At 38.8% G+C, this 25,882-nt stretch overlaps 1 protein-coding gene and 1 pseudogene across 1 annotated transcript; one reads left to right on the top strand and one right to left on the bottom strand.

The window, feature by feature from the left end:
- Positions 1–1,874: 1,874 nt before the first annotated feature.
- Positions 1,875–25,672, bottom strand: AKRP (ankyrin repeat protein). Its single transcript, XM_019198943.2, has 7 exons — positions 24,883–25,672; positions 21,498–21,574; positions 4,513–4,611; positions 4,292–4,390; positions 3,613–3,711; positions 3,419–3,517; positions 1,875–2,530 (listed from the first exon to the last, which is right to left on the bottom strand). The coding sequence occupies exons 1-7, from the start codon at positions 25,604–25,606 to the stop codon at positions 2,432–2,434; spliced, it is 1,296 nt and encodes a 431-aa protein (XP_019054488.1). The 5' UTR covers positions 25,607–25,672; the 3' UTR covers positions 1,875–2,431.
- LOC148791110 (large ribosomal subunit protein eL36x pseudogene) lies at positions 21,954–24,856 on the top strand (annotated as a pseudogene).
- Positions 25,673–25,882: the final 210 nt, after the last annotated feature.

Here is a 25,882-nt window from a genome sequence, read left to right as displayed (position 1 = left end):
ACAACTGAGATGTTCCGAAGTATAGCTATAGTGTTTTTGAGTATTGTTGTGGATGGCAGATACAGACTCCCAATGACATTCCCACAAACAGCTCGTTTTAGGACCTTGTTGTGATCGTAATTTTTTCCATGGCCGATGGGGACCCAATGCGATTGGGGATGGGATTGTTTTGGCAGGGCAGGGACGGGGACGAGGATTAATAGGAATTCTTGATCGGGTCAGGGTCGGAGATGGGATTGAAGTCCCCGCACCAACCTCAATTATTTCTATTAAATATATATATATATATATATATATATTTAAAATATTATTTATATTTTAAATTTTTTATTTATTTTAAGTAAATTTATTTTTCAAAAAATATTATCTAACAAAATTTTAGGGATTCGGGTCCCCATAGGGAACCCGTCCCCATCAGGGATTGGGGATGGAGGACAACTTTTATCTCCGATAACGGGACGGGGATTAATTTCATAATCAAAGTTGGGGACAAGGAATATGATCCCCACCCCATTGCCATTCTTACAATCATTCATATTTTCTATCATTCTCACTTTTAAGTACCGTTTGTCTTTCAGTATATCATAGGGGTAAGTTGGTCAATTGAGTAATTGATTACAAACCTTGTATTCTTATGCCACCGTACTGAGTTCCATGAAAAGCAAATTTTCCACAGAGTATCAGTTATCTGAGTAATTGATCCTCTCTTAGAGGGTGGGTAAGTTCTTTATCCGCTTGCCAAAAATGCTAATCCCCTCCCACCTCTCTCTTTACTTGGTAAGTGAAAACGCACAACTGCACAAGAATGCTAGTAATGAATTTTCTTGGACAACTTATGCCAAGGAAAACACTTGTCCAAGTAAACTTACATACCCAAATAAGTGAAAATTACTCAGGTGAAAATGAAATGAGCCTTAGTAGGGGTGAGCATTCGGTTTATTAGGTTAAAAACAGAATTTATAAAATATAAAACCAAAACCAAATTTTTCGGATCGGTTTTCGGTTTTCGGTTTTTCAGTTAAAACGAATTTTATTAATATTATACTAATACATAGTATATATTATATATTAATATATTTACATATACTATAATATATGTATATGTTAATGTATTTTATATACTTTAATATTCTATTTAATATATAATACACATATTATAATATTATGTATATAATAAATTTTGATTAAGTTGGTTTTTTCGGTTAACCGAATTTCCAATCCTGAAAACCAAAATTCTTTAAAACCAAATTAACAGAACCAAACAAACCGAAACTGAAAATTTCAGTTCGGTTTTTCAATTTTAACCGAAGAATGTTCACCCCTAGGCCTTAGAGTTAAAACAGAAACTCAAATTAGTTCAATCACGAATTTTCTTAACAAAGTGGTCTCCTTTTCTACTAAGCACTCGTTAGCTAGTCCAAATGAGATGCACTGCATGCTCAATGAATCTGGCCTTCAAAACAAACTAGGATCATCCAAGTATGTTGTGGTTTCTTGGACAAGACCCATTGAAAAGTACCGGCTAAACAATTGCAAAATGCAAGTTCGTGATGTCTACTCAGTATGCACAATCAAACAAATGTTTTATGGCTGATATATTACACACAAGTTTTCGCCCCTTTAGCCTTTTGAACCCATTCATTCGATAGTAGATATCCATCCTGTACGTAAAGTAGAAAAAATAATGAAGGAGCCATCCAAAGCTTTATTGGTTAAAGAACCTTTAATTGTACCACTGCTCTCGGTTATGTATTGTCCGTGTGCATTCACCAAATACGATCACAGCAAAAAACCAACACAAGCACAAATGAGCAGATATGGCCGACTTTCATGTATCAACAGACCAAGGCCATATTGCCTTTGGGCTTCACATACACGTCAAACACAATTGCTATTACCTGAATGATGTATTTTCTGTGAGAATAATAGCATGAATAACGCAAAAAGATACAATATGGATGCTCAATCCTTCAAATTCCCTTAAGTTCATTATAATTCATATAAAATAAATGGCATAAAAAGATCCACCCAGAGAAATCCCCATTTTGCACCCTGATATCCTTTACAGTCAACCTCTTTCCAGTTTTAATGGACGAACAGACTGTCTTCCATCGCACAGACCTGAAGATCCATAATGGTTGATGGCTAATTCACACCTTGACAGTTGAAGCTTGATCAAACTCAGGTTGCGGTGTTCAAAATCATTACTAATTGCCACATTGCCTGCAGGAACAAAGTTTCTCTTCTCCCATCTGGCATGTCTTTCACACCATTAACTTGAGTGATCCAGATTGATGAATTGGCGGACCCATTAAACCAAGGAAAGATGTAATGTACAACCAAAGAACTCTGCAATGTTGGAACAAAGATATACATGTTGAATTTACACATGAAACAGAGTGCCTGAAGCATGGCTAGTTGTCAAAACTGGTCACTGTGACTTGGGTAGCTGCTTCAGTAACTTGATAAGCTCATAAGTCCTCAGGTCTCGACCCAAATAGAAACAGAGATCAAGAGGGGTTAAACCATCCTGAAAAACGAAGTTAATGTCAATTATACAGTATTTTGCAAGAGACTGACTCTATAAATACATTTCAAGACAACTGATCCAGATCAAGGTAGAGGGATCTCCACCCCTATCATGTTTAATTGATGTTAAGGTGCCTACACTAATTATACATGCTGGATCACAGAGCAGCAGTCCAACTTTATAGCATAATAAAAAATGAAGTAATAAATTATAAATATTATATATCCAGACATGAGACATTACAGCACTTGTGAGAACAACCATAATTATATATAATATAAAGATGCACTTAGATGGGTTTTGTATTCTCCAATCAAATGGTCATCAACCAGACACTTTATTTTGGTAAGGCATCAACCAAACACTTAGAGAAGAGTTATTGTGCCACGTACATGGTCTGCAAATAATAAATGCCATAATTGTCCACAATAAATGACACCATATGCTGTTATCATTTGGCATATACATAGAACCAAGAGATGCATATGCTGAGATGGATTAGTGGAAAAACTAAAAAGGATAGGATCAGAAATGAAGTCATTCAAAAGAATGTAGGATTAGCTAAAAAAGGTGATGAATGAGAAAAAGTAGACTAGGATGGTTTAGTGACGTGCATAGAAGACCACCAACAGCACCTGTGAGAAGAAGTGATTTGTTGCAAATTGAAGGGTTAGAAATGATTTTAAGTGTCCATGATTTAACAATGAATATGGCTTTAAACGGAATAGAATGGTGAAACAGGATTCATTTAGCCAACCCCATATAGTTGGGAGAAGGCTTGGATGATAATGATGACGATGATGATGATGATGATATCATGATAGACCAAGAGGGAATAAAAGACTGAATGGACCTAATCACATGATAAAGACACCAGTAAGTCATTACCTGGTTTTTTAAAGTCTTATCAGCTCCTTTAATCAACAAAAGCCTCACCAAATCTGTTCTTTGGGTTTGAACAGCAAGATGCAATGGTGTCCAACCATCCTGCACATAACAGAAACAGGTAATAGGCATATTTTCAGAAGAATTGTTGCAGCTAGAAAAAGTGATTTCAGGGCCAAGAAACAACAGAAGCGTACATCATCTGGAAGGTTTATGTCAACATTATACAGAAGAAGAATTTTAATTGTCTGGATAGATGCAGTTTGGACAGCATAGTGCATCAAAGTGGCACCCTCCTGTTGTAGGCAAAAATTGGAAGTGAAATAAAATTAGTAATCCTGCAAACACATCACCTTGTTCAACTTCGGAGTTCAATACAGGATGACTATTACCCATTACAAAATTCACCAACAGCATTGATATTACCAGGTCTTTTTACATTAGAATGTCAAGGGAAGGGCTTATCATGAGATGGCATGGTCATAGCAGCATTAACACTTAATATTGATGTATCAAACACAAATTAAGACAGTGTGGTAGACAGGTAGCTGGTGGCAATTATTGCCCTCTATTATGGGAAGTAACACAATTACAGCGTTTACACTTAAAACTGATGTTCAAACACAAAGAAGACATACAGAGGAGTCAGTATGGACTCCATTTTGAGAAGGAATAGCAGAAACTAAAATAAAAAGAAAATTTCAAACTAAACCAACCCTCTTTCACAAATACAAAAATAGATTCTCGACCTTAAAACAGGTGCTGAGTTTTGAATTGACAATTCTGTCAAAGGATACATAATTAATCATTAAGGAAGTGCATAGAAATTGGATAGAATTTTGATGCTTAAATGGATCTCATAAAATTGATACTCACTTTATCTCGGACAAAAGGATTTGCAGATTCTCTCAAAAGATAGTTGATAATTGCTTGCTTTTTGCAAATTATGGCTCTGTGCAATGCAGTCAAACCATCCTGTATAAGAACATAAGAGAGGAAACCATCTCTCAAAGCTCAAGGCAAGAGGGAATATACTAAAATAAGCAGAAAATAATAATATAGATTTGGTCTCATTAGATTGTGATCATAACTAATACCTTATCAGCAGCATTGATATCAACATTATGTTTCAACAATGCATCCATAAGGTAAAATTCTCCTGATGCAGCAAGGGTATGCAGAGGTAGCCATTTTCCCTGAATTGTAGACCATCTTAGTTCAAAGCCAGCCAAGACATAGAAGAAACTAAAGCACATTAACCACAAAAACTCTGGAACATATAAGGTATAAAGGTTTATCCTTCATGAGAATAGCATTCTCTGACAGTCCAAGGATTGAGATGCACATCAACCAAAATGTAGAACTCATTTACCATTGGAATGTGGATGTTATCACATTTCATCAATAACTGAGCATATCCTTTCAATACTGAACCACAATATTTCACATCTGTGCTTCCATAAAAGCTCTATAAGGAGATCTACCTACAAGACACTGACTTTCCTGGGTTACACAAAATTCCTAATTCACAGATTGGTTAGAGAAAATTGCACAAAATTGTTTTCTTGTTAATTGCTTGCTTAATAGAAATACTGTGTATCCTAAACACAACCTGGGTATACATGGTCAATAGTTGAATCCTTTCTACCAAAAAAAAAAGGTCAGTAGTTGTACTCCTACTTCTTGTTAATAATACAATACTTTACCTTATCAAAAATTTAAAAAAAAAATGCACAAATTTTGTGCATTAATAGCTGCTGCTTAAATGACATCTTTGTTGATTTCCAAATAGCAGGTTAATGACTAGCAGATAGTTCAAATATATGAAACTTTGACTGATCATCAAAGTAAAAGTGACAAAGTTATCATTAAAATTTATAAAACACAAACATATTGTTTTTAGTTTCTTCATATTTTATTTACTACAATCCATTAAGTATTATGAAATAAAAAAAAAAAATGGCAGAGTAACCAGATCTTGTCCTTCTATAATCAATGTGAATGTTAAGAGGTAAAATGGCCTATGCATTAAAATGCCACAGAACTTCTGCCATGAAAGTAAAGTAGCACATATCTGCTTATTGCTAGCTATGTGATTAATGAATTTGCTTTGCCTGGTTATTTAGTTAATGTCCACGGTGCCAATAGAATCTATTGACCATATATAAAAATCGGAATGGAAAACAAGAAAATCATCGAACAGCCTGATTTGCCATTTCCAATAATACCCCTTGTAACTGGAGTAGAGCCTGATTTTACTTTCCATTTTTACCCTTTATGTTTTCTGTTTTCCCAGCAATTGACCAATTATGGGCCTGTAATGTGGGACACTTGTTAGGAAACCGAATAAAAGCCAACAAGTGTTCTCCTGTTCAAGAGGGAATATATAATAAAACTTTCCCAACATCATCTATTTGGCACTTGTTCTTAGTTTACCAATATCTGAAGGTCTTCTCTCCGATCTCCCTCAGACTCTCACTGCAAGGTACTCTCCAATCTTTACCACTATGTTTATTTGTTATACTTTTCTTTAGGTTTCAAGAATCAATATGATTATATCAATAACCTAACAAATGTTGAAGTGTTAAAAGAAATATTGGAAGAAGGTACTAAGAAATTCGTTGTTGCTATTATCATTTTGTAAGCTGCTTTGTAAGGTCTCTCTCTCCCGCCTAGGGACAGTACAATATTCCATTTCAGGTCTAGACCAGTTGAACATTTTAGTTGTTTTACTTCGAAATTTCAGTTTCGCCAGTGTGGTCTTCTTTTATTGCTTTATTGGGTTGCTCCATGGGGTGAGTTTGGCTTGCCTACTTTGTTGGGTTGCATAATTTGATGGATCATTTATGCGGCCCTTTTGTCAAGGTTATTTTTTTGTAGAAATTGGTTATTGCTTTAATTGCTTTTTTTTTTGTTCTAGGAGAGTTTATACTTTCATTTGCTCCTTGAATGACTTTGAAATTTATATAATGAGTTGGTGGATTTTAGGGGTTGTAGTCTTCTATTTTGTGAGAAAAGGGATGAACCTAAATGGTTATTGTTTTAATTCATTCTTTGTTTATGGTAAGAAATTGGTTGTTGTTTTAATTGGGTTTTTGCATTTAAATTAATAGTATTATCTGAATTTGTTGATTTCAGGAGTGTTTTGACTCCTCTTTGAATACTCCTCTTTTAAATTTTTCTTGATGGTTATCGGGGCTTTTTTGGCAAAAATTTCTTGATGGTTATCAGCTTAAGATCAAATTTTGATTTCTATTTGGAAAGCTTTTGATTGGGGTAGTGTGTTTTCTTATTAGTTTGGAATTGTATTTTCATTTTTAATTTTTGCTTGAACTACATCTTGCAATGATTTCTAGGAGTCCAAGTATGATTCTGGGCTTCTCTCTCTTGTCATTATCCTTTCTTTTATGGGTTCTTCTTTTTATTATTCATTTTTTTATGAATTATTCTTTTTATTATTCATATGTTGAAGCTTGTTTTGATTGGTACGATTTGGAGATGGAAATGCTTTTAAACAAAACAAAGGGGTTGATTTCTCATTGCAACCAAGAAAACGTTTTTCAGGTTCTCTTACAAATTTTAAAATCTGTAGTTTCCTCATTCTCTCTAAATCAGTGTTTTCAGCAAGAAACATATTCCAACCTCAAAAAACTCCTTTTATTCCTAATTACACCCTTCCAATTTTCTTTATTACATGATTTATTTTGATCGTTTACCTCTTATTCCTATCAGTTTTAACTATTATTTTGTACTCATTAGAAGCAGAAAACTGTTGAAAAACCAAAAGCTTCCCCGGTGACACTTCCAATACAGACTCGATGATATATTTGTTGCTAGCTTTGACAAAAGTTTTGAAGAGCACCTAGCTATCTTGGATTCAGTTTATTTGGATCTAAGGCTCAGTTTGGAGGAATACAAATACAAATATGTAGAGTGCAAAACCTTACATTTTGTATTATTTTGTATGTGTTTACACTGTACATGTTTGTATTTGTACTCTTTCCAAACTAAGCCTAAAGCTTTCAAAAGCCATGGAGTTAGTTGATAGACACTTACAAGTGAAATGATGAAGCTGCACAGTCATTGGTTGATAATTCACTTTTATCTTTTTTGTCTTGTTGATGTATGTATGCCTCCAAAGTGTGTAAAAAGATGTAGAAGAAATCTCTTCATCTACTCAATATGACAGGGAGGAGCAGTTAATTATCTATCTCCCCATGATTTTCATGTTTGTTTGTCCCTCTGCACATCTGTATGTGTGGAGTTCAATAACTTTTTATCAAAATCACAGAAAGAATTTCTTTTGTGCCAGCATGTTTATTTTCTAATTGCAACTTCCCGAGAGTTTTCCCTTTTTTAAGTATATAGATGACAAATATGAAAACTAAACAAGGAAAATATAATTCATTACTACTATAACAAATCTCCATTTAGACTAACAAGTTTGCACGTGATGTGGCCGAATAGAAGGTGCCCAAGCTAAAGGGATTAGAAGCATGAGCAGGCAAATAAAAAAGATCAGCTGACCTAAGGCTCATAATCTAATAATTGTTATGGCACTTTAGAAAATGGAATGGCAAAACAAGATTTGGGAAGACAACTCTGTATGGTTGGGATAAGGTTTTATTGAGTTGAGTTGTATACAAGTTCTGTCTTTTTAATAAGAATATTTTTTATGGATCAAGTTCATAACATATTACCATTCTATGAATGGGAAAAGAAGAAAAGATACCCAATAAAACTTATGAACAATAGCACTAAATCATGGTAAACTCATGAATGGTGACTACCAGTCACATCCATCCTTTCTAAATGGTTGCTCCTTGAGATCATCGGTCACATTGTTGAGCTCATGATGGATCCTTTTGGGAATTACTTGGTCCAGAAGCTTTTTCAAGTTTGTGATGAGGACCAGAAAGTACAGATACTCCATGCAATCACTAAAAAAACTAGAGACCTTGTTAGAACTTCTTGTGACATGCATGGATCAGTTCATCTTTTCTTGCCTTGTTATGCTTTTGGTTTGTTTTTTCAATATCTTTTAACCTACACAGAGGTTTTTCTCCTCACATTTGATATCTTTCCAAAAACAGAATTTGGACTGTGCAGAAACTGATTAAAACCCTTAAGACTCTAGAACAAGTTTCCATGGTTCTCTGCTTAAGTAGTCTATTTGTACCTCTAATTTTATCCATATATTATAATTCAATGAAGATTTCTGATCTCTTGAATGATAACCTATCCATTTATCTATCTAGATTTCTACATAAATATTGACATCATTGGTCACATTGTTGAGCTTCTTGAAGTCTGTGATGAGCACCAGAAAATCCAGATACTCCATACAATCACTAGAAAAACTGGAGACCTTGTTAGAATTTCTTGTAACATGCATGGGTCAGTTCATCTTTCCTTGCCTTGTTATGTTTGTGGTCTGTTTTTCCAATAAAGATTTCTGGTTTATTTCCACAGAATGTGGAACCTGAACAGCTACCCCCCCCCCCTCCCATCACTCAACAACTGAAATTGCATTCATGATATGACAGCCATAGAACCCAAAGCCAAAGGGTCTAGCCTTAAACCCTGAATAAAGGATAAGATCTCAGCCAAATTGAATCCCCAAGACATATGGAACCTGAATAGCCCAATTATGTGTTTACCTAAAGCTAATACAGAACCCATAGATCTAAGATATCAAATATAGTACAAATAAACAAGACAAATCCTGAATTGTTAAGAGCTTACTATTTGACAGAAAACATGGCTCTTCAAAGGGAGCACAATGACATGATAGGAGTTGAGTTGAAGTGCCCAATTTTTCTTTTTTTTTTTTTTTGGTAGTAGCCCAAAATGGATATGGAGTAAATATAAGGTATACATGGCTAACCAAGATTGTGCTTCTCTGGTTAAAACTGTTGGATTAAATTTATGACTTCGGGGATTGATACGAGACAATAAGGTGAATATTTATAATACAGAAAAAAAATCTTGTATTAAACCTTGTATCTTGGTTTACAGGGGACTGAAGATCCTTTCTCTGAAATACCATCCAATGGTATGGTTTTAGGCTAAAAAGTAAGCATAGAATGTGTTCCATTCCCAAAGAGGATGTTATAATGTCCCTATAACATATGCTATTAAGAGATGTTTTGCCACGTTAACATCAAAAGTGCCAAACTTGTTCAAATATTAGATAACACCAAAGATGCTCTATTTATCTACTCAAGACCTCGAGCATCATGAAGATATTATCTTTTTACTGTTTGTTCATTTCGGTTAGCATCACAATTAATTACACTTTTCTTCTATCTGTTGAATACCTAAACTGCATAATTCCATTTATCAAATCTTCCATTATGTTGATAACTTTACATCCATTTCTTGGATTTTTTTTCTTTTTTTCTTTATTTTTCTGATCTCATGGCCCAGCCCCTGGTTTAGATTTTGTATGACATCTTATAATTCTTTTAAACTTTTAGTTACATAATTATACCTTTATGATTTTTTAGGACACATCTCCATTTGAATGGTAAGCATCTTCTGATTATTTTGTGGTATTTGTGGGACAAAATTGTTTTCTGAGTACAGATTGGTTTTCAAACCATAGCAGAAGGATTGGCAGCTACTAAGGCAATTGTTGCTATCACTACCATAGTTGCTGGTGAGCGCTTCTTAATTTTCTACATTAAGATATTGCCTCTGCATGAGTAATGGTTCATAGCTTTCTTCTTATTTTGCATTTTTAGTTATAACATGTTAGAACTGTTCTTTGTATCCTTTAAATTAGTATGAACTAAAACATCATGAAAACTGAATTTTGAATTAAGGTTAAGATTAGAACTGTGCCATATGTTCAGATTTTCTTAATTTATTTGAGTCCTGGTTCAAATATCACATGGGCCATTCTACTAGTTTACCAAAAATAAGCAAAAATGTAACAAATCTGAATATTCAACAATCCAAGGCACTGGAACAAATATATTACCAAAGTGATCACCGCGATCCAACCAAAACTTAACCATATGGAATTATGTTAGGGCCCAGCCCAACAGTGGGCATATATCAACAGAGGCCCAAACCAGCTCAGACCCAGTGCAGCGAGTCTTTCATCGCAGGCCACGTCAACCCAAGAACCACTGAGACCATGATTGTTCACAGATGCCTTTTTTATTCTGTTATTGCCATTAGTCTGTTATGTATCCTGCCAATCATGGGAGAGAGCTCCTATATATAGCCTACCCCCCACGTATCGAAGGAACAAAAGAGAATTACCCCAATCCCCTTTTCTTCTTCTCTAAGGAGGCTGATCTCCCTCGAAGAGGCTCCTGTGTTGGGCAGTAACCCAACATTTGGTATCAGAGCTCGGTTCTGAGCTACCATCATGCCAAACACCAGAGGCTCTTCAATGGAAGAACGAATGGACAAGATAGAAGTAGAAGTGTGCACAAGGTGACCTCTGAGCTGAAGGAAATCAAGGAGACGTCATCTGCTCTTGTTCTGTATCGGGAGAAGGCCTCCACAGCAGCCAGTCATGAATCAGACATGGAGGAGAGCAGTCAGGGTAGCATTCAAAGAGGTAACTTCATTCCAGCTGCCTTACTAAAATAGACTTTCCTACTTGTGCTAGAGAAGATCCAATCACATGGATCTACAGGACGGAGAAGTATTTTGAGTACCATGAAACTCCTGGACACCAGAGAATAATGATTGCTACCTTTCATTTAGAAGGAGCTATTTTTATAGTTCCAGTGGTTTCAGAGGTCTCACCCGTAGATCTCCTAGGGCTTCACCAAGGCCATTTGCCTTCAATTTGGACTGACTGCTTATAAAGACTATGATGAAGTCCTAACAAAAAATAAGCAGGTCGGGAATATGAGACAGTATCAAATGAAGTTTGAAAGGTGGGCCACCCAGGTTCAAGGCTGACGAGAAAAGGCCCTTGTAAGGTGTTTTATTGGAGGGCTTCGGGAGGACATCAGAGTAGAGGTAAAGGCTTTGCAGCCAAGCTCAGTCATGGTGGCTGTGGGACTTGCCAGACTTCAGGAACAAAGATTGGGCTGCCTAAAGCAGACCAACAAATCCATGGGCCCGATACTCAAAACCCCAAACCCTAAGACTGAATCAGTCTCACCTGGACCGAAGCCCCAAAATATGGTGCCCTTCAAATGCCAAACATGGGCTGAGATGTAGGTCCGGAGGGAGAAGGGGCTCTGCTATAATTGTGATGACAAATTTGCCCCGAAACATAGGTGCATTCCTCTTATAGTGTGAAGACTCAAAGGAGAGGGGGAAATAGAGGTAGGAGAACCCAAATTCAAAGAGGCCAAGGAAAGCCCGGAAATCTCATTCACACCCTGACTAGGGACCATGGGCCAAAAACTATGAAGGTCAAGGGACAATTAATGGGTAGGACTGTTACCATATTGATGGAGATGTAAATCAGTCCTCTAATATCAAGATTAAACTTAGTGATTAGCAGAATAAAACAGGTCTGAATAATTGTATAAGAGAGGAAGATGGCGAAGAGAAGAGGTAAGAGAAGAAGAAGTCGAATTATTCTCCCTTCTCCTCTAACCCTATTTTATTAATATCTAAATATTTGATGATGACAAGAATACCCTTAAGTGGGCGGCCAACTTGGCAGTTACATAAAGAAAATAAAACAAGAATAAATAACAGGCCCATTAAGTGAGGCCCATCAACATAAGATAAAAGATAAAATAAAAGATATCACAAGAGAGGCTGTTAGGGCCCATTCGGCCCAATCTCTTTACACTCCCCCTCAAGCTGAGCATAGATGTCAATCATGCCCAGCTTGCTTATATAGTGTATCAATTTCCCCCTTGGAACTCCCTTGGTCAAGATATCAGCCAGTTGCTCTTCTGATGTGATAAATGGTAAACAAACTTCTCCTGAAGAGACTCTTTCCCTTATGAAATGCCTATCAACCTCAATGTGCTTAGTTTTGTCATGTTGAACAGAATTATGTGCAATGTTGATAGCAGTTTGATTGTCACAATAGAGCATCATTGGTTTCTCGTAGTCCACCCCCACTTCCTCTAGAAGGGATCATAGCCATAGTAATTCTGACACACCATGAGCCATTGCCCTGTATTCTGCTTCAGCTGAGGATCTAGCAACTACTGATTGTTTCTTACTCCTCCAAGACACAATATTCCCAGCAACCAGAGCACAATAACCAGAGGTGGACCTTCTGTCATCAATACATCCTGCCCAATCTTCATCAGTAAAGGCTTCCAGCTTCATGTGACCATGCTTAGCAAATAGAATACCTTTCCCTAAAGTACCTTTCAAGTAGCACAGGACCCTTTCTGCAGCAGCTAGATGAGTATCTCTGGGAGAATGCATAAACTGACTAATAACACTTACTGCATAGGAAATATCTGGCTGAGTCATGCAAAGGTATAACAACTTCCCAAGCAGTCTCTGAAACACTCCCTTATCAAACAAAGGTTCACCGTCTGTGGCAGAAAGCTTATGATTAGGATCAATGGGAGTGGAGATGGGTTTAGCTCCAAGTTTACCAGTTTCAGCAAGAAGATCAAGGATATATTTGCGTTGAGATATGAATATACCATCCTTAGATCAAGCAACTTCAATGCCCAAGAAATACCGAAGATCTTCCAAATCTTTGATTTCAAATTCAGAATTGAGAAATGCTTTTAGTTTACTGGCCTCTTCAATGTCATTACTCGTGACCACAATATCATCAACATAAACAATCAAGAAGGTCACCAGAGAATCATTTCTCTTCAAGAACAGTGTATGATCAAATTGTGTTTGAATGTAGCCAAAGGAGACAAGAGCAGCCCGAAATCTCTCAAACCAAGCCCGAGGAGATTGTTTGAGACCATAAATAGATTTGTGTAGTTTACACACCTTGCCTTTCATTTCTTTTCCATACACTCCTGGAGGTACAGACATATAGACCTCTTCATGTAGTTCTCCATTCAAGAAGGCATTTTTAACATCAAACTGGTGTAGGGGCCAGTCAAAAGTAGTTGCTAGAGAAAGTAAAACCCTGACTGAAGTCATCTTAGCTACAGGAGCAAATGTCTAAAGATAGTCAATGCCATACATTTGGGTGTAACCCTTAGCAACCAACCGAGCCTTAAACGTTTCAACAGAGCCATCAGAGTGATATTTAATGGTAAACACCCATTTACAATCCACTGGTTCCTTCCCTTCCAGCAAGTCCACAATATCCCAGGTATGGTTCTTATGCAATGCATCAAGTTCGGTCATCATAGCATCCCTCCATTCAGCTTGAGATAATGCTTCCAGTACAGACCTGGGTATCACATGGGAAGAAACAGAGGCAAGAAAAGAGTAATAGGAAAGGGAGAGAAGGTTGTAAGATAAGTGTTTGGAGATACAATGGGTTGTACACTTCCGCTTGCCCTTGCGAAGAGCAATAGGAAGGTCAAGGTCTGGAACAGTCAGAGATGGGTCAATAGAAGGCTGACCTGTTTCCTCGGGAATGATGGGAGTGGCAAGGTGCTCTTCTGAAGGAGTGGAAACAACCTGCACATGTCTGAATCTCTGCCTTTGGTACCACCTTTGGAGAGCAGGAGCAGAAGCAAGAGGGGGAGCAGGGATATCAGGGGTAGGTCCAGTGGAAGAGGTGGACACCCCATGATCGGACTCACAAGGGATGGGAAGAGGAATAGCTGAAGACATAGCAAAGTACTCATCAGATTTCTCCCCCTCAGGAGGAATACTAAAAAAGGGAGTCAACTCGGCAAAGGTGACATCCCGAGATACAAAGCGGGTGCCACGAACTGGATCAAAACAGCAATAACCCTTCTGTGTGGAAGCATATCCCAGAAACACACACTTATGAGCCTTAGGTTCAAACTTGTGCCTTTGATGACTATGAATATGCACATAGCAAGTACACCCAAACACACGGAGAGGAAGAGAAAAGAGATCCTCATCCGGGAAGAGAAGACTAAAAGGTGTTTTAAAGCCAAGGACCCGAGAGGGCATATGGTTGATCAGAAAGGTAGCAGTAAGAACAGCATCTCCCCAAAACTTTATAGGAACATGGGATGCAAATAGGAGGGATCTGGCAACCTCAACCACATGCCTGTTCTTTCTTTCCGCCACCCTGTTTTGTTGTGGAGTGTAGGAGCAAGAACTTTGATGAATAACCCCAAAAGTTTCAAGATAGGTGGAGAGGGTTCTCTCAAAATACTCCTTAGCATTGTCAGAGCGGAATATTTTGATACGGGTATTAAACTGGGTGATGATGAGTTCATGAAAATTTTTCACAATAGCTGGTACTTCATCCTTGGATTTCATGAGATAAATCCAAGTGTAACGTGAATAATCATCAATAAAAAGGATAAAGTACCTGTAACCCCCCATGGTTGGCATGTGATATGGCCCCCACAAATCAGAGTGAACAATATGGAAAGGAGAAAATGATCTTTTATTGCTAATTGAATAGGAATGTCTACAATGCTTTGCCAGCTCACATGATTCACAATGAAGACTCGATAAAGACACTCCTTTAAACATATCGGGGAACAGATGACTCAAAGCAGAAAAGGACAAGTGACCAAACCGAAAATTACATAATAAAATTTTGTTAACAAACTCTAACACAATTGACTCTAAGGCAACTCCATGAGGTGGTCCCAAAGCTTGATCTGGTGTGTCCAGCAAGTATATTCCGTTCGCCTCAAGGCCACTCCCAATCATCCTCTGAGACTACAGGTCCTGAAAAACACAATGAGTGGGAAAGAAGGTTATGCTGCAATTCATTGACTTTGTTAAGCTACTAACAGATAAGAGGTTTGTGTTAAGCTTAGGGACATGAAGAACAGAAGATAAGAACAGGGTGTTAGAGGTCTTTATATCACCTTTACCAGAGATGGGGGCAAGGGACCCATCGGCAAGGGATATTTTCTCTTTCCCAAAGAGGAGGTGATATGAGCAAAAAAGGTTAGATAGGCTGGTCATATGGTCTGATGCACCGGAATCAATAATCCAAGGGATTTTATGATTACCTGAAACTGAAGCATGATTTGCAGAAGCACGAGTACCTAAGTGAGCAAAAGCCGATGAAGATGATGTACTGTTGGAAGGGTGAGTTGAAGAAACCGTAGCTTCCAGGTGATTTAGGAGCCTCCCATACTTCTCAAAATCCAGCTTCATTGCAGCCAACTGCTCAATGGTTGATTTTTCTTCACTCTCCTTACTTCCCCCTTCAGGCACTGTAGCAGCATTAGCAGTCTTGGATTTTCCCACCTGACTGCCCTTCTTAGGGTTATTATTGTTCTTAAACCTATCTGGAAGAAGTTCAGGATGAAGCTTCCAGCAGGTGTCCTTTGTATGCCGTGGTTTCTTGCAATATTCACACACCTGCTCTCTTTTCTCAGTAGGGCCCTTTAGTTTCATTCCCGCATGTGCAAAATGTTCTGTAGGTGGACTCTGCAACTGCACTTGCCGCCTACTCTCCTCACCACTTATCATAGCATATGCCTGTGAAAGTGTAACCTCATCCCTGGCCAAAATGTTCTGTCTGATAATATCAAACTCAGGGTTGAGTCCAGTGAGAAACTCAAACACCCTATTTCTCTACACTAGCTTTCTATACATTTCAGCATCCTTTTTACTCTCCCATACCACTGTCTCCATAACATCAATTTCCTACCATAGGGATTTTAGTATAGAGTAGTAGATTGCCACACTCTTCTCCCCCTGTCTCAGGTTCTTCACATCACTTTTCAATTTGTATGCTCTGGCTACATTCAGTTTCTGTGAATAGGTCTCAGTTACACTGTCCCATATCTCCTTAGCCGAAGGCATCCAGAGATAGTACCGGCTTATATGGGGTTGCATAGAGTTGACTAACCATCCTATAACAGTATAGTTTTCTTGCATCCATCTTTCAAATTCAGGGTCTGTCTCTTCGAGTTTCACCTTGCTGCCTGTGAGATACCCGAGTTTTCCTCTACTACAAACATAGATTTTTATAGACTGTGCCCAAGCAAAATAGTTCGTCCCATCTAGCTTAATTGTGGTAACACCAGTCAAAACGGAATCTACTGAAGCAGGTCCAGAAATTGGCACCTGCTTGAACTCACTTCCGTATGCCTCCATTAATCAAACGGAAACCAAAGAACAGAAAATTTTGACTATGTAAACTTACTTGAAGTCAAACCAGAACTTGGGTGCTTGAAAAACTAGGGTTTTGCTCCGTCCAGCAGATGGGAGGAAGAGAGAAGATACTGTCGCACCTACCAGACTGACCCAAACTCTTCCAAACCTGAACTGCCCTCCTTTAGCAGTCACAAGACACCTTCCAAGCACAGAGCACCACACCCAAGCTTTACCTTTCCTGGTAACCTCGAAAATCTCTAGTCGGCTAGGGTTTCGGGCAGCAGCAGAACAGCATCACTTCTTGGGTGTGGTGCTCTCCAAACCCTTCTACCAACTAGGGAAGTGATTCTCTATACTATAGAGAACCTATCTCTCCATACACTCTCTTGATTTTAGAGTGTACAGGAACAAAGAAAAAGAAGGAAGAGGAACTGAACCCGCTCTGATACCACGATGTAAATCAGTCCTCTAATATCAAGATTAAACTTAGTGATTAGCAGAATAAAACAGGTCTAAATAACTGTATAAGAGAGGAAGATGGCGAAGAGAAGAGGTAAGAGAAGAAGTCGAATTATTCTCCCTTCTCCTCTAACCCTATTTTATTAATATCTAAATATTTGATGATGACAAGAATACCCTTAAGTGGGCGGCCAGCTTGGCAGTTACATAAAGAAAATAAAACAAGAATAAATAACAGCCCCATTAAGTGAGGCCCATCAACATAAGATAAAAGATAAAATAAAAGATATCACAAGAGAGGCTGTTAGGGCCCATTCGGCCCAGTCTCTTTACAGATGGACAGTGGCAGCACCTTTAACTTCATAACCACCATTTTGGCTCATCAGTTGGGCCTGACAATCCAACCCATTCCACATTTTAAGGTGCAAGTGGCGATGGCAACATTCTAGGCTATGAGGGAGTCTACCAAGGGGTGAGAATTAAGGTCCAAGGACACCAATTTCAAATGGATCTTCACCCATTGGAGTTCAGGGGAGTGGACCTGGTGCAAGGAGTACAGTGGCTATGCTAGTTTGGGCATGTAGTTTGTGACTGGGCCCGATTAACAATGGATTTCCTAGTGGATGGACAGTCGTGCCATTTTAAGTGGGGTTAATCCCAATTCCCCTCATATTGTGGGCTTGGTTTCCATCATTAAGGACTGCCTCTATACCAATCAACCTATTCTAATACACATTTCAGCATCAAAGAACCTTCTTACCACACCACAGAACCAGCAGGACCTTACCCAGCTCCTACAATAGTACCAAGATGTTTTCTCTAAACCACAAGAACTACCACCAATATGCAGACAAGACCACCGCATACCCACCCTACCAACTCCAGACCCTACCAGTACCCCCATTACCAAAAGGCTGAGATAGAAAAACCTGTTGATGAATTGCTTACCAAAGGGTACATTCAACCGCCCACCAGCCCTATTCATCCCCCACCTTATTGGTTAAAAAGAAAGATGGCACATGGAGATTCTGCGTAGAGTATTGTTCCTTGAATAAAATTACGATCAAGGACCACTTCCCCATACCGGTAGTGGATGAGTTAAGGGCAGCTGCAGTGTTTTCTAAGCTGGATTTGAGGGTAGACTATCATCATATACAGGTGCACCCTGAAAATGTGCCCAAGACAACCTTCAAGACTCACAAAGGACACTACGAATTCTGGAGATGCCCTTTGGTCTCACCAATGCCCCTTCAACTTTTCAGTCATTGATGAACGAGATCTTTAAGCCATATTGGTGTACAGCCCAGATTGGACCCAACACCTAGAACACCTTGCCACTACCTTGTACACCCTCAAGCAATACCAGCTTTCTTCTAAGCCCAGTAAATGTGTATTTGGATAAGGGAAGGTCCATTACTTGGGCCACATTGTAGAAGCAGGAAGGGTACATGCCAATCCAAAGAAGATTAAGCACATGATTGATTGGACCCAACCCACCACAGTAAAGGGCCTACATGGGTTTCTGGGTTTAACCGGTTATTATTGTCGGTTTATACAAGGGTACGACTCCATTGCTGCCCCCCTCACATAGTTGTTAAAAAAGGAAGCCTTCACTTGAAACCCTCAAGCTCAATGGGCCTTCGAAGACCTCAAGCAGGCTGCCACTTCACCCCCAACACTAGCATTGCCTGACTTCACTAAATGGTTTGTGGTTGAGTATGATGCCTCTGGAATAGGTATCAAGGTAGTTCTGATGCAGGATGAACATCTAGTTGCCTTCCTCTCACCTCAAGCCTATGCCCAATCCTCATATGAGAAGGAACTTCTGGTAGTGATGTTAGTGGTTACTGGGTGGAGATCTTATTTACTAGGTTGGCGGTTCACCATTAAGACCGACCAATGAAGCCTTAAGTATTAGTTGGGCCAGCCCTCTCTCAATCCAAAACAGCAACGTAGGGTGGCGAAACTCACGAGGTTCGACTATAAAATAGAATATAAGCCTAGGCCCACTAATAAGGCCACAAAGGCTCTATCACGGGTAATGGAATTGAACCAACTCGCCATCACTGAGCCCATCTACCTATTGGCTAACCAACTCAAAGAGGAAGCCTGAGTCAACCCAGAACTTGCTTGGATTTGTAAAGCCTAGGGATGGCAATTTCTACCCTACTCAATGGCTACCCGCCCTGTCAGGGAGGGTTTTGGAGCGGGGACAGGTTTTAGGATTCTACAACCCGTACAAGTATGGGTAGGGTACAGTATTAAGCTAAACCTGACCCTCCCAAACCCGCATATTGTTGGAAAGCATATAAATTTTATGTGTTTTTTACATCTCTTAATCAAATGATTGGAAAATTTGTTGTTGGTTTTTGTTATTTTATTTATTGCTTATATATAACAAGAAATAATAGGAAATTAGATACAAGTTCTAAACTCAACCCACCCCCACCCTTGAATGTGGTGAGGAACTGAGGATAGGGTCGAGGAGGTTTTGCATTTTCATGTGTGGAGGAGGGTTTGGATTCTCAAAATCCAACCCACTATGGGTTTTGAGGCAGGTAAGGGTTGGGAGGTTTAGGGAGGCAGGTACAGTCTAGAATTTACAAAACCTTCCCCGAACTCACCCCATTGCCATCCCTAGTAAAGCTTGGGCCCAAGACCCCTAGTCCACTCCTAGGTATAAGGTGCTTCAAGAGGATTTATTTTACAAGGGGTGCCTAATTATCCCTAATTCACCTAAGTATATATCAAAGCTTCTCCAGCTATTCCACAGTTCACCATTAAGCGAGTACTCTGGCATACTAAGAACCTATAGACACTTTGCCTCTCATTACTTTTGGAGAGGGATGAAGAAATTAGTCAGAAATTTTGAAGCCATGGCCCCAGCAGGTTTACTTTAGCCTCTCAATATTCCCGAACTGGTATGGAATGAAATCTCCATGGATTTCATAACCGGACCCCCCAACTTCAAATGGTAAGTCAGTGATTTTAGTTACAGTTGATAGACTTACAAAATCTCACTTCTCAGCTCTTCCTCATCCCTACACTGCACCGCATGTGGTTGAGGTCTTTTTGAGAGCCGTAGCCAAGATGCACGGCACTCCCTAGTCTAAAGTATCAAATAGGGATGCAACCTCTATGAACAGGTTCTGGCAGGAGTATTTTTGCCTTCAAGGAACCAATCTCCACAGTTCCACCAGCTACCACCCTCAATCAGATGATCAGATAGAGGTGGTTAATCACTGCCTGAAGACCAACCACAACCTCAAGTGCTTTCTAGGAGATGGACCCAAACAATGGGCATGGGTGGAATACTGGTATAACACCACTTACCAGTCCTCGGCAGGCTTGACACCCTTTAAGGCATTGTATGGGAGAGAGGCCCCTTCTATTGTTCTCCATGAGAAAGGAGCTACAGATGTGGCAACAGTGGAGGAACAACTCCTAGCCCAAAATGAGAGTTAAATGTTTGAATTCAATCTACAAAAAGATCAACAACAGATAAAGAAGCACTATGACAAGAAGAATCAGTTCCTTGAGTTCCAAGTGGGGGAACAAGTATATCTCAAGCTTCAGTCTCACTGCCAGATTTCCATTTCTAAGAGGGCTTGGCAGAAACTTTCCCCCAGGTATTTCAGGCCATACACCATTTTAGAAAAGGTTGGGACAGTTCCTTACAAACTGAATTTACCCCCCACCTCAAAAATCCACCCAGTCTTCCACATCTCCCACCTTCAAAAAAGCCTGGGACCAGCTAATGTTGCATGCCAAACTTTGCCCGCATTCACTGAGGAAGGCCAGCTCCTAGTGGAATCCACGAAAATCATTGATTTTAGGTGGATCAGATCAGGGTACAAGATAATTCAAGAAGCCAAGGTAGTCTGGTGTAACTTACTGGAGGAAGATACAACATGGGAACCATACTTACAGTTACAGAGCCAATTCCCTCATATAGACCTTGTGGTCAAGGTCCAACTCAAGGGGGAGAGACTATTAGGGCCCAGCCCAACAGTGGCCATACATCAACAATGGCTCAAGCCAACTCAGATCTAGTGCAACAAGTCTTCCATCACAGGCCACGTCAGCTCAAGGACCACTGAGATCATGATTGTTCACAGATGCCTTTTTTATTCTGTTATTGCTTTTTGGTTACTTTTTGTTATTGCCTTTAGTCTGTTATGTATCTTGCCAATCATGGGAGAGCTCCTATAATACAGCTCACTCCCACCCTATCAAAGGAACAAGAGAGAATTATCCAAATTCCCTTTTTCTCTTCTTCTCCAAGGAGGCTGAGCTCCCTCAAAGAGGCTCCTGTGTTGGGAAGTAACCCAACAAATTACAAATCTTAATGATAAATTTACTATGAACATTCTTAGACCAAATAAAGTATCAGCATCCAATGAAGATGCTCACAAACAAAAATTGAAATAAAGAATGAAAAACAGAAAACACTTAAAATTTCTGGAGGAGTTTGGCTACATGGAAAACTTACAGATGTAGCATCAGTCAGTGTAGGTGTTCGCTTATTCAGAAGAACCTTTTCCTCCTTGGTGAACAACTTACGAGATCCTATTCATTTAAGCATACAATAACAAGATATTGGAAATTCATATTTCAAATATCACATACAATAAAGACAATAAACCGATTTTAGAAACTTAACCAGCAATTAAACTAAGGATTTCTAATGCTACACCATAACACTAGATTTATATACATATATATATATATATATACACATCAAATTATTTGTTAAAAAAGCAACTTATGTGCTCCTTTTGTTGTTGGGGAGTTAAGATAGTTTACCTCCCCCTTTTGTAATTAAAGTTTCACAAAACTTATTCATTAATAAAGCTTATTGTTATTGATCAAAAAAAAAAAAGCAACTTATGCGCTCATTAAGTGCATAATAGTGATTTATGTTATTTATCAACAACAAATATTCTAGGAGAAAAAAAAAAAAAGAAAACATAAGCACAAAGTCTTCATTCCCCAAAAGCAAAGGATATCCAGATATTATAGAGCCATTATGTACAACAAGCCATGACAACCAACCCATTAAAAAGTGGAAATAGAGAGGATACCAAAGGTGAGGAGGAGCAGGCAATGGCTCCACAGTTTCATATTAGGGATTTCCTGAATGATCTTCACCGGATCATGTCAGGAGGAACAAGCAATGGCTTCACAGCAGCCAAAGAGTGGCCTCTTTGTGGGATTGAACAAAGGTCATACTGTAACAAAGAAAGAATTGGCTCCACACCCATCTGACAGAAAAGGAAAAACAAGTAAGAGGGTACACTTCGTGAGGAACCTGACCAGGGAAGTTGCCGGGTTTGCACCTTATGAGAAGAGAATTACTGAACTTCTCAAAGTTGGGAAAGACAAGTGTGCCTTAAAGGTGGAAAAGAAGAAGCTTGGTACTCACAAGAGAGCAAAGAAGAAGCATGAGAAAATGTCAAGTGTCCTGCACAAGATGAGGTCTGCTGGTGTTGACCACAAGAAGAAGTGAGAGCATGCATCAGCTGCAAAAATGACTAGAACAAGTAGAGTTCAACTGTTTTCTGTTTTGATTCCAATGAAAGTTCATTAGTTAAGAGGTGTTTGGTTTTTGTCTCTTGGATCTGAAGTGAAGATTTAAATTTTGTGCTTAACTTGTTTTAGTCTATATTCAGATCCAATTGTGGACTTCTTTAGATGGCAAGGGAAAATTATTAGATTCTATCTTTACATATCTTTCGTGATAGAATGCACCAAGTGGTCTTACAGCTCTGAATGTGTGAACTAGAGTTTGCATGTGTTGTTACTGGACTGATTATTGGTTTATGATGACCTAATCCATCACAGGATTTCATGTATTAGATTCTATCTTTACATAAGATATAATTATGGCCTTCTTTAGATGGCAAAGGAAAATTATTAGATTCTATCTTTATATATCTTTTTTTTATCAGTAAAAATCTTTCATTAATAACAGAGAGATTAAGATACAATAGCTAAAGATTGCATAGGAAATTGCAATCTCCAGCAATCAGTTACAATTCTGCCCAATACAATGAAGATCTATTTTCCCCTTGTTTTGCTAGGGTATCCGCCATCCCATTTGCATCCCTTTTAACCCAACCAAACTGAGAGTTGAACTTCCTTGCAAGTGTGTCAATTTCTCTGAAAATAAACTTGAGCTTCCAAGGTGCTGATGTGATGTTTTTGGCCCAAGAGATGACCAATAGAGAGTCTCCTTCAATTTCTAAGTCCGTTGTTCCTATCTGCTTAGCCATCTTTAGACCTTGAAGTAGGGCTAGAGATTCAGCCTGTATTGAGTCACCATAACCTATTGGTCCAGAGTAGAGTGCCACCACCACACCCAAATAATTTCTAAACACACCCTCTATGCCTGCCCTTCCAGGGTTGCCAAGAGAACTCCCATCGAAATTCAGTTTTAGTTTGTACCATGCTGGTGGCTTCCATTCCTTGCTTACAAGAACTTTGGGTACATCTGTTCTATCTTTATATATCTTTTGTGATACAATGCACCAAGTGGTCTTACTGCTCTGAATGTGTGCACTAGAGTTTGCATGTGTTGTTACTGGACTGATTATTGGCTTATGATGGCTTAATCCACCACAGGACTTCAGTAAAAAAAAAATCATCATGAGTAACCTTGGGGAGTTGGAGCAGAAATTAACAGATTAAGAAATGCTGCTGCAGAAAAATCACATGCACAGCAGCTTTACCTTGATACATGGCATGGATGGTGCCAAGTACTCAAGTGTCTAAAGATGCCCAACACTTCTAGGGGCACGCTGATAAATAAATACTAAATCATTATAAATATTGCCAATAAAATACTAAATTATAATAAATAATGTTAATATATTAGTAAAATAGGAAAACTAATCAAAAATATTGAAAATCAAACCACTTAAAACTCATTGAATGTGTCATCTTTTGCGACACATTGTGTAACAGTGTTTTTCTTTTTTTTTGGCTGTGTAACAGTGTGAAGTATGAAAATTCACGGCCAACTTCAGCTTGGATTACTATTAGCATATCATCCCAAGTGTTGGCACAGTCTCCAAGTGCCAGCAGAACTAGACTGAATAGCTTTGGCATGCCTTGATTATACTATACATCAGATACATCACAGAAATGGGTAAACTAATAATCTTTGAATTAGTTCTCAACATTAAGCAGATATTTTAATAAGAAATGGCACCAAGCATATACAAAAAGCTAGTTGGGTTTGGAAGCTACAAGGTAAAGGCACTATTAAGGATAATGTACTCTAGGATGCTTATCCTCATTGAGAAATAGCAGACCACAATTGTGAAGTGAAATGCGGCAAGGTTTTCAATTAGTTTTCAGTTCTACCATCACTTCCTTTATACCATCCTCACGTATTACAGCCGCAGCCACCAGAATTCCCCACCCCCACTCCCAGAGAGAGAGAGAGACTTTCAGAACAATAAAGTCTTCTCAAAAGAGTCCTCCATTTATAAGTGAAGGAGATATTGATTTTTGTGACCAAATATGTAAATTAAGCAGCATTGTCTTTCCAGTTAGAATTATGCCTTGGCAATTAGTAGCTTCATGTCTATAAGTGCCCCAACCTTAAATTCTTTCTCTACAAAAATAAAGATTATTGAAATATAACCATAGATTCAAGGTCCATGCTGAAATTCACTTACAACTATGATGTCAACAATAAGGCTATGTTTGGTTTGAAGGAAAAGGTAGGGAAAGGAAGGGAAAGACAGGGAAACCTATACAAGGTTTGTAAAGGTTTCCTTACCTTTCCCTACCTTTTCCTTCAAACCAAACATAGCCTAAAGGAACGAAAACCACAAAATAACGCATGCAACATCCAAAAGAGAAGTTACCTTGGGATTTCTTGCTAGAGTTTTCCCCTGGATTATATTTCCCGCTATTAAAAAACTCTGAAATGTCCTCCAGTGTTCCCTTATAAACGGCCAATCTGGGATTCCTAGGCGCCACTCGACTACTCGAAGGAAATTCAGCCTCCCCCAGTTGATTCACTTCTTTATCCTCCTTACCCACCTCCTCTTTCACAGGAAAAGTAGGATTGTCAAGAACCACCGGACTCAGCTGTGACAACTTGGCATCCCGATATGCCAAGTTCTCCTCCATATCCTTGAAGTGGGCCGCCGCCGCCTTTTTCTTCTCAATGCGACTTCCAAATTCCAATTTCTGAGCAATTTTACGCTTCTCTTTTTTAGTTATATTGATTTCTGCCTGCAATTCCTTCCACTTATCAGGAACCAAGTTCTCCGGCTTCGCCACTGCAGTTGGCTTCTTCTTCTCATCGAATTTGTTTTGAAGATAAGGGTCTTCGAAGATGCCTTCCTCGAAAACAACACAATCGCCAACAACAAGTTCATCTTCGTAGTCGCCTTCTACTTGTTGCTGGGATGACTGCGAGAAGGAAGTAGAAAAAGCAGAGAGAGAACGTGATGGGATGTTTCTTGAGAAAGTGAGGGTTTGGACTGAGAGACGGTCAAGAATGGAGAGGGAAAATGGAGAGTTGGGAATTGAAAAGAAAACTCGGGGGAATTGAGGTTTCAGTGAGAGGTTGGGCGGGGTCATCTTCTAGTTCTACGACTTGTTTCGCAAAAGAACGTTCGGTTGCTATTCGTTGCTAATAGCAACACGACGCAATATAGCCCAATTCTAAAAGGATCAAGGGTACCCCTTGGACCGGGATGATCGGACTGGTTTCGGTCGAGCCAGATTTTTTGGTTTAAACTGAAATTTATGGGCGAGGATCGGGATGGATGCTTTGGTTCCTATGTATATGTTCTATAACCACATAATTCGTTCTATATATTAAAATGAAAACTAGTGTAAAAATATCTGAAATAT

This window comes from Nelumbo nucifera, chromosome 6 (genome assembly GCF_055504915.1).
Source record: "Nelumbo nucifera cultivar China Antique chromosome 6, China Antique-T2T, whole genome shotgun sequence".
Classification (NCBI taxonomy): domain Eukaryota; kingdom Viridiplantae; phylum Streptophyta; class Magnoliopsida; order Proteales; family Nelumbonaceae; genus Nelumbo; species Nelumbo nucifera.
This window is presented reverse-complemented; position numbering and strand designations above follow the sequence as displayed.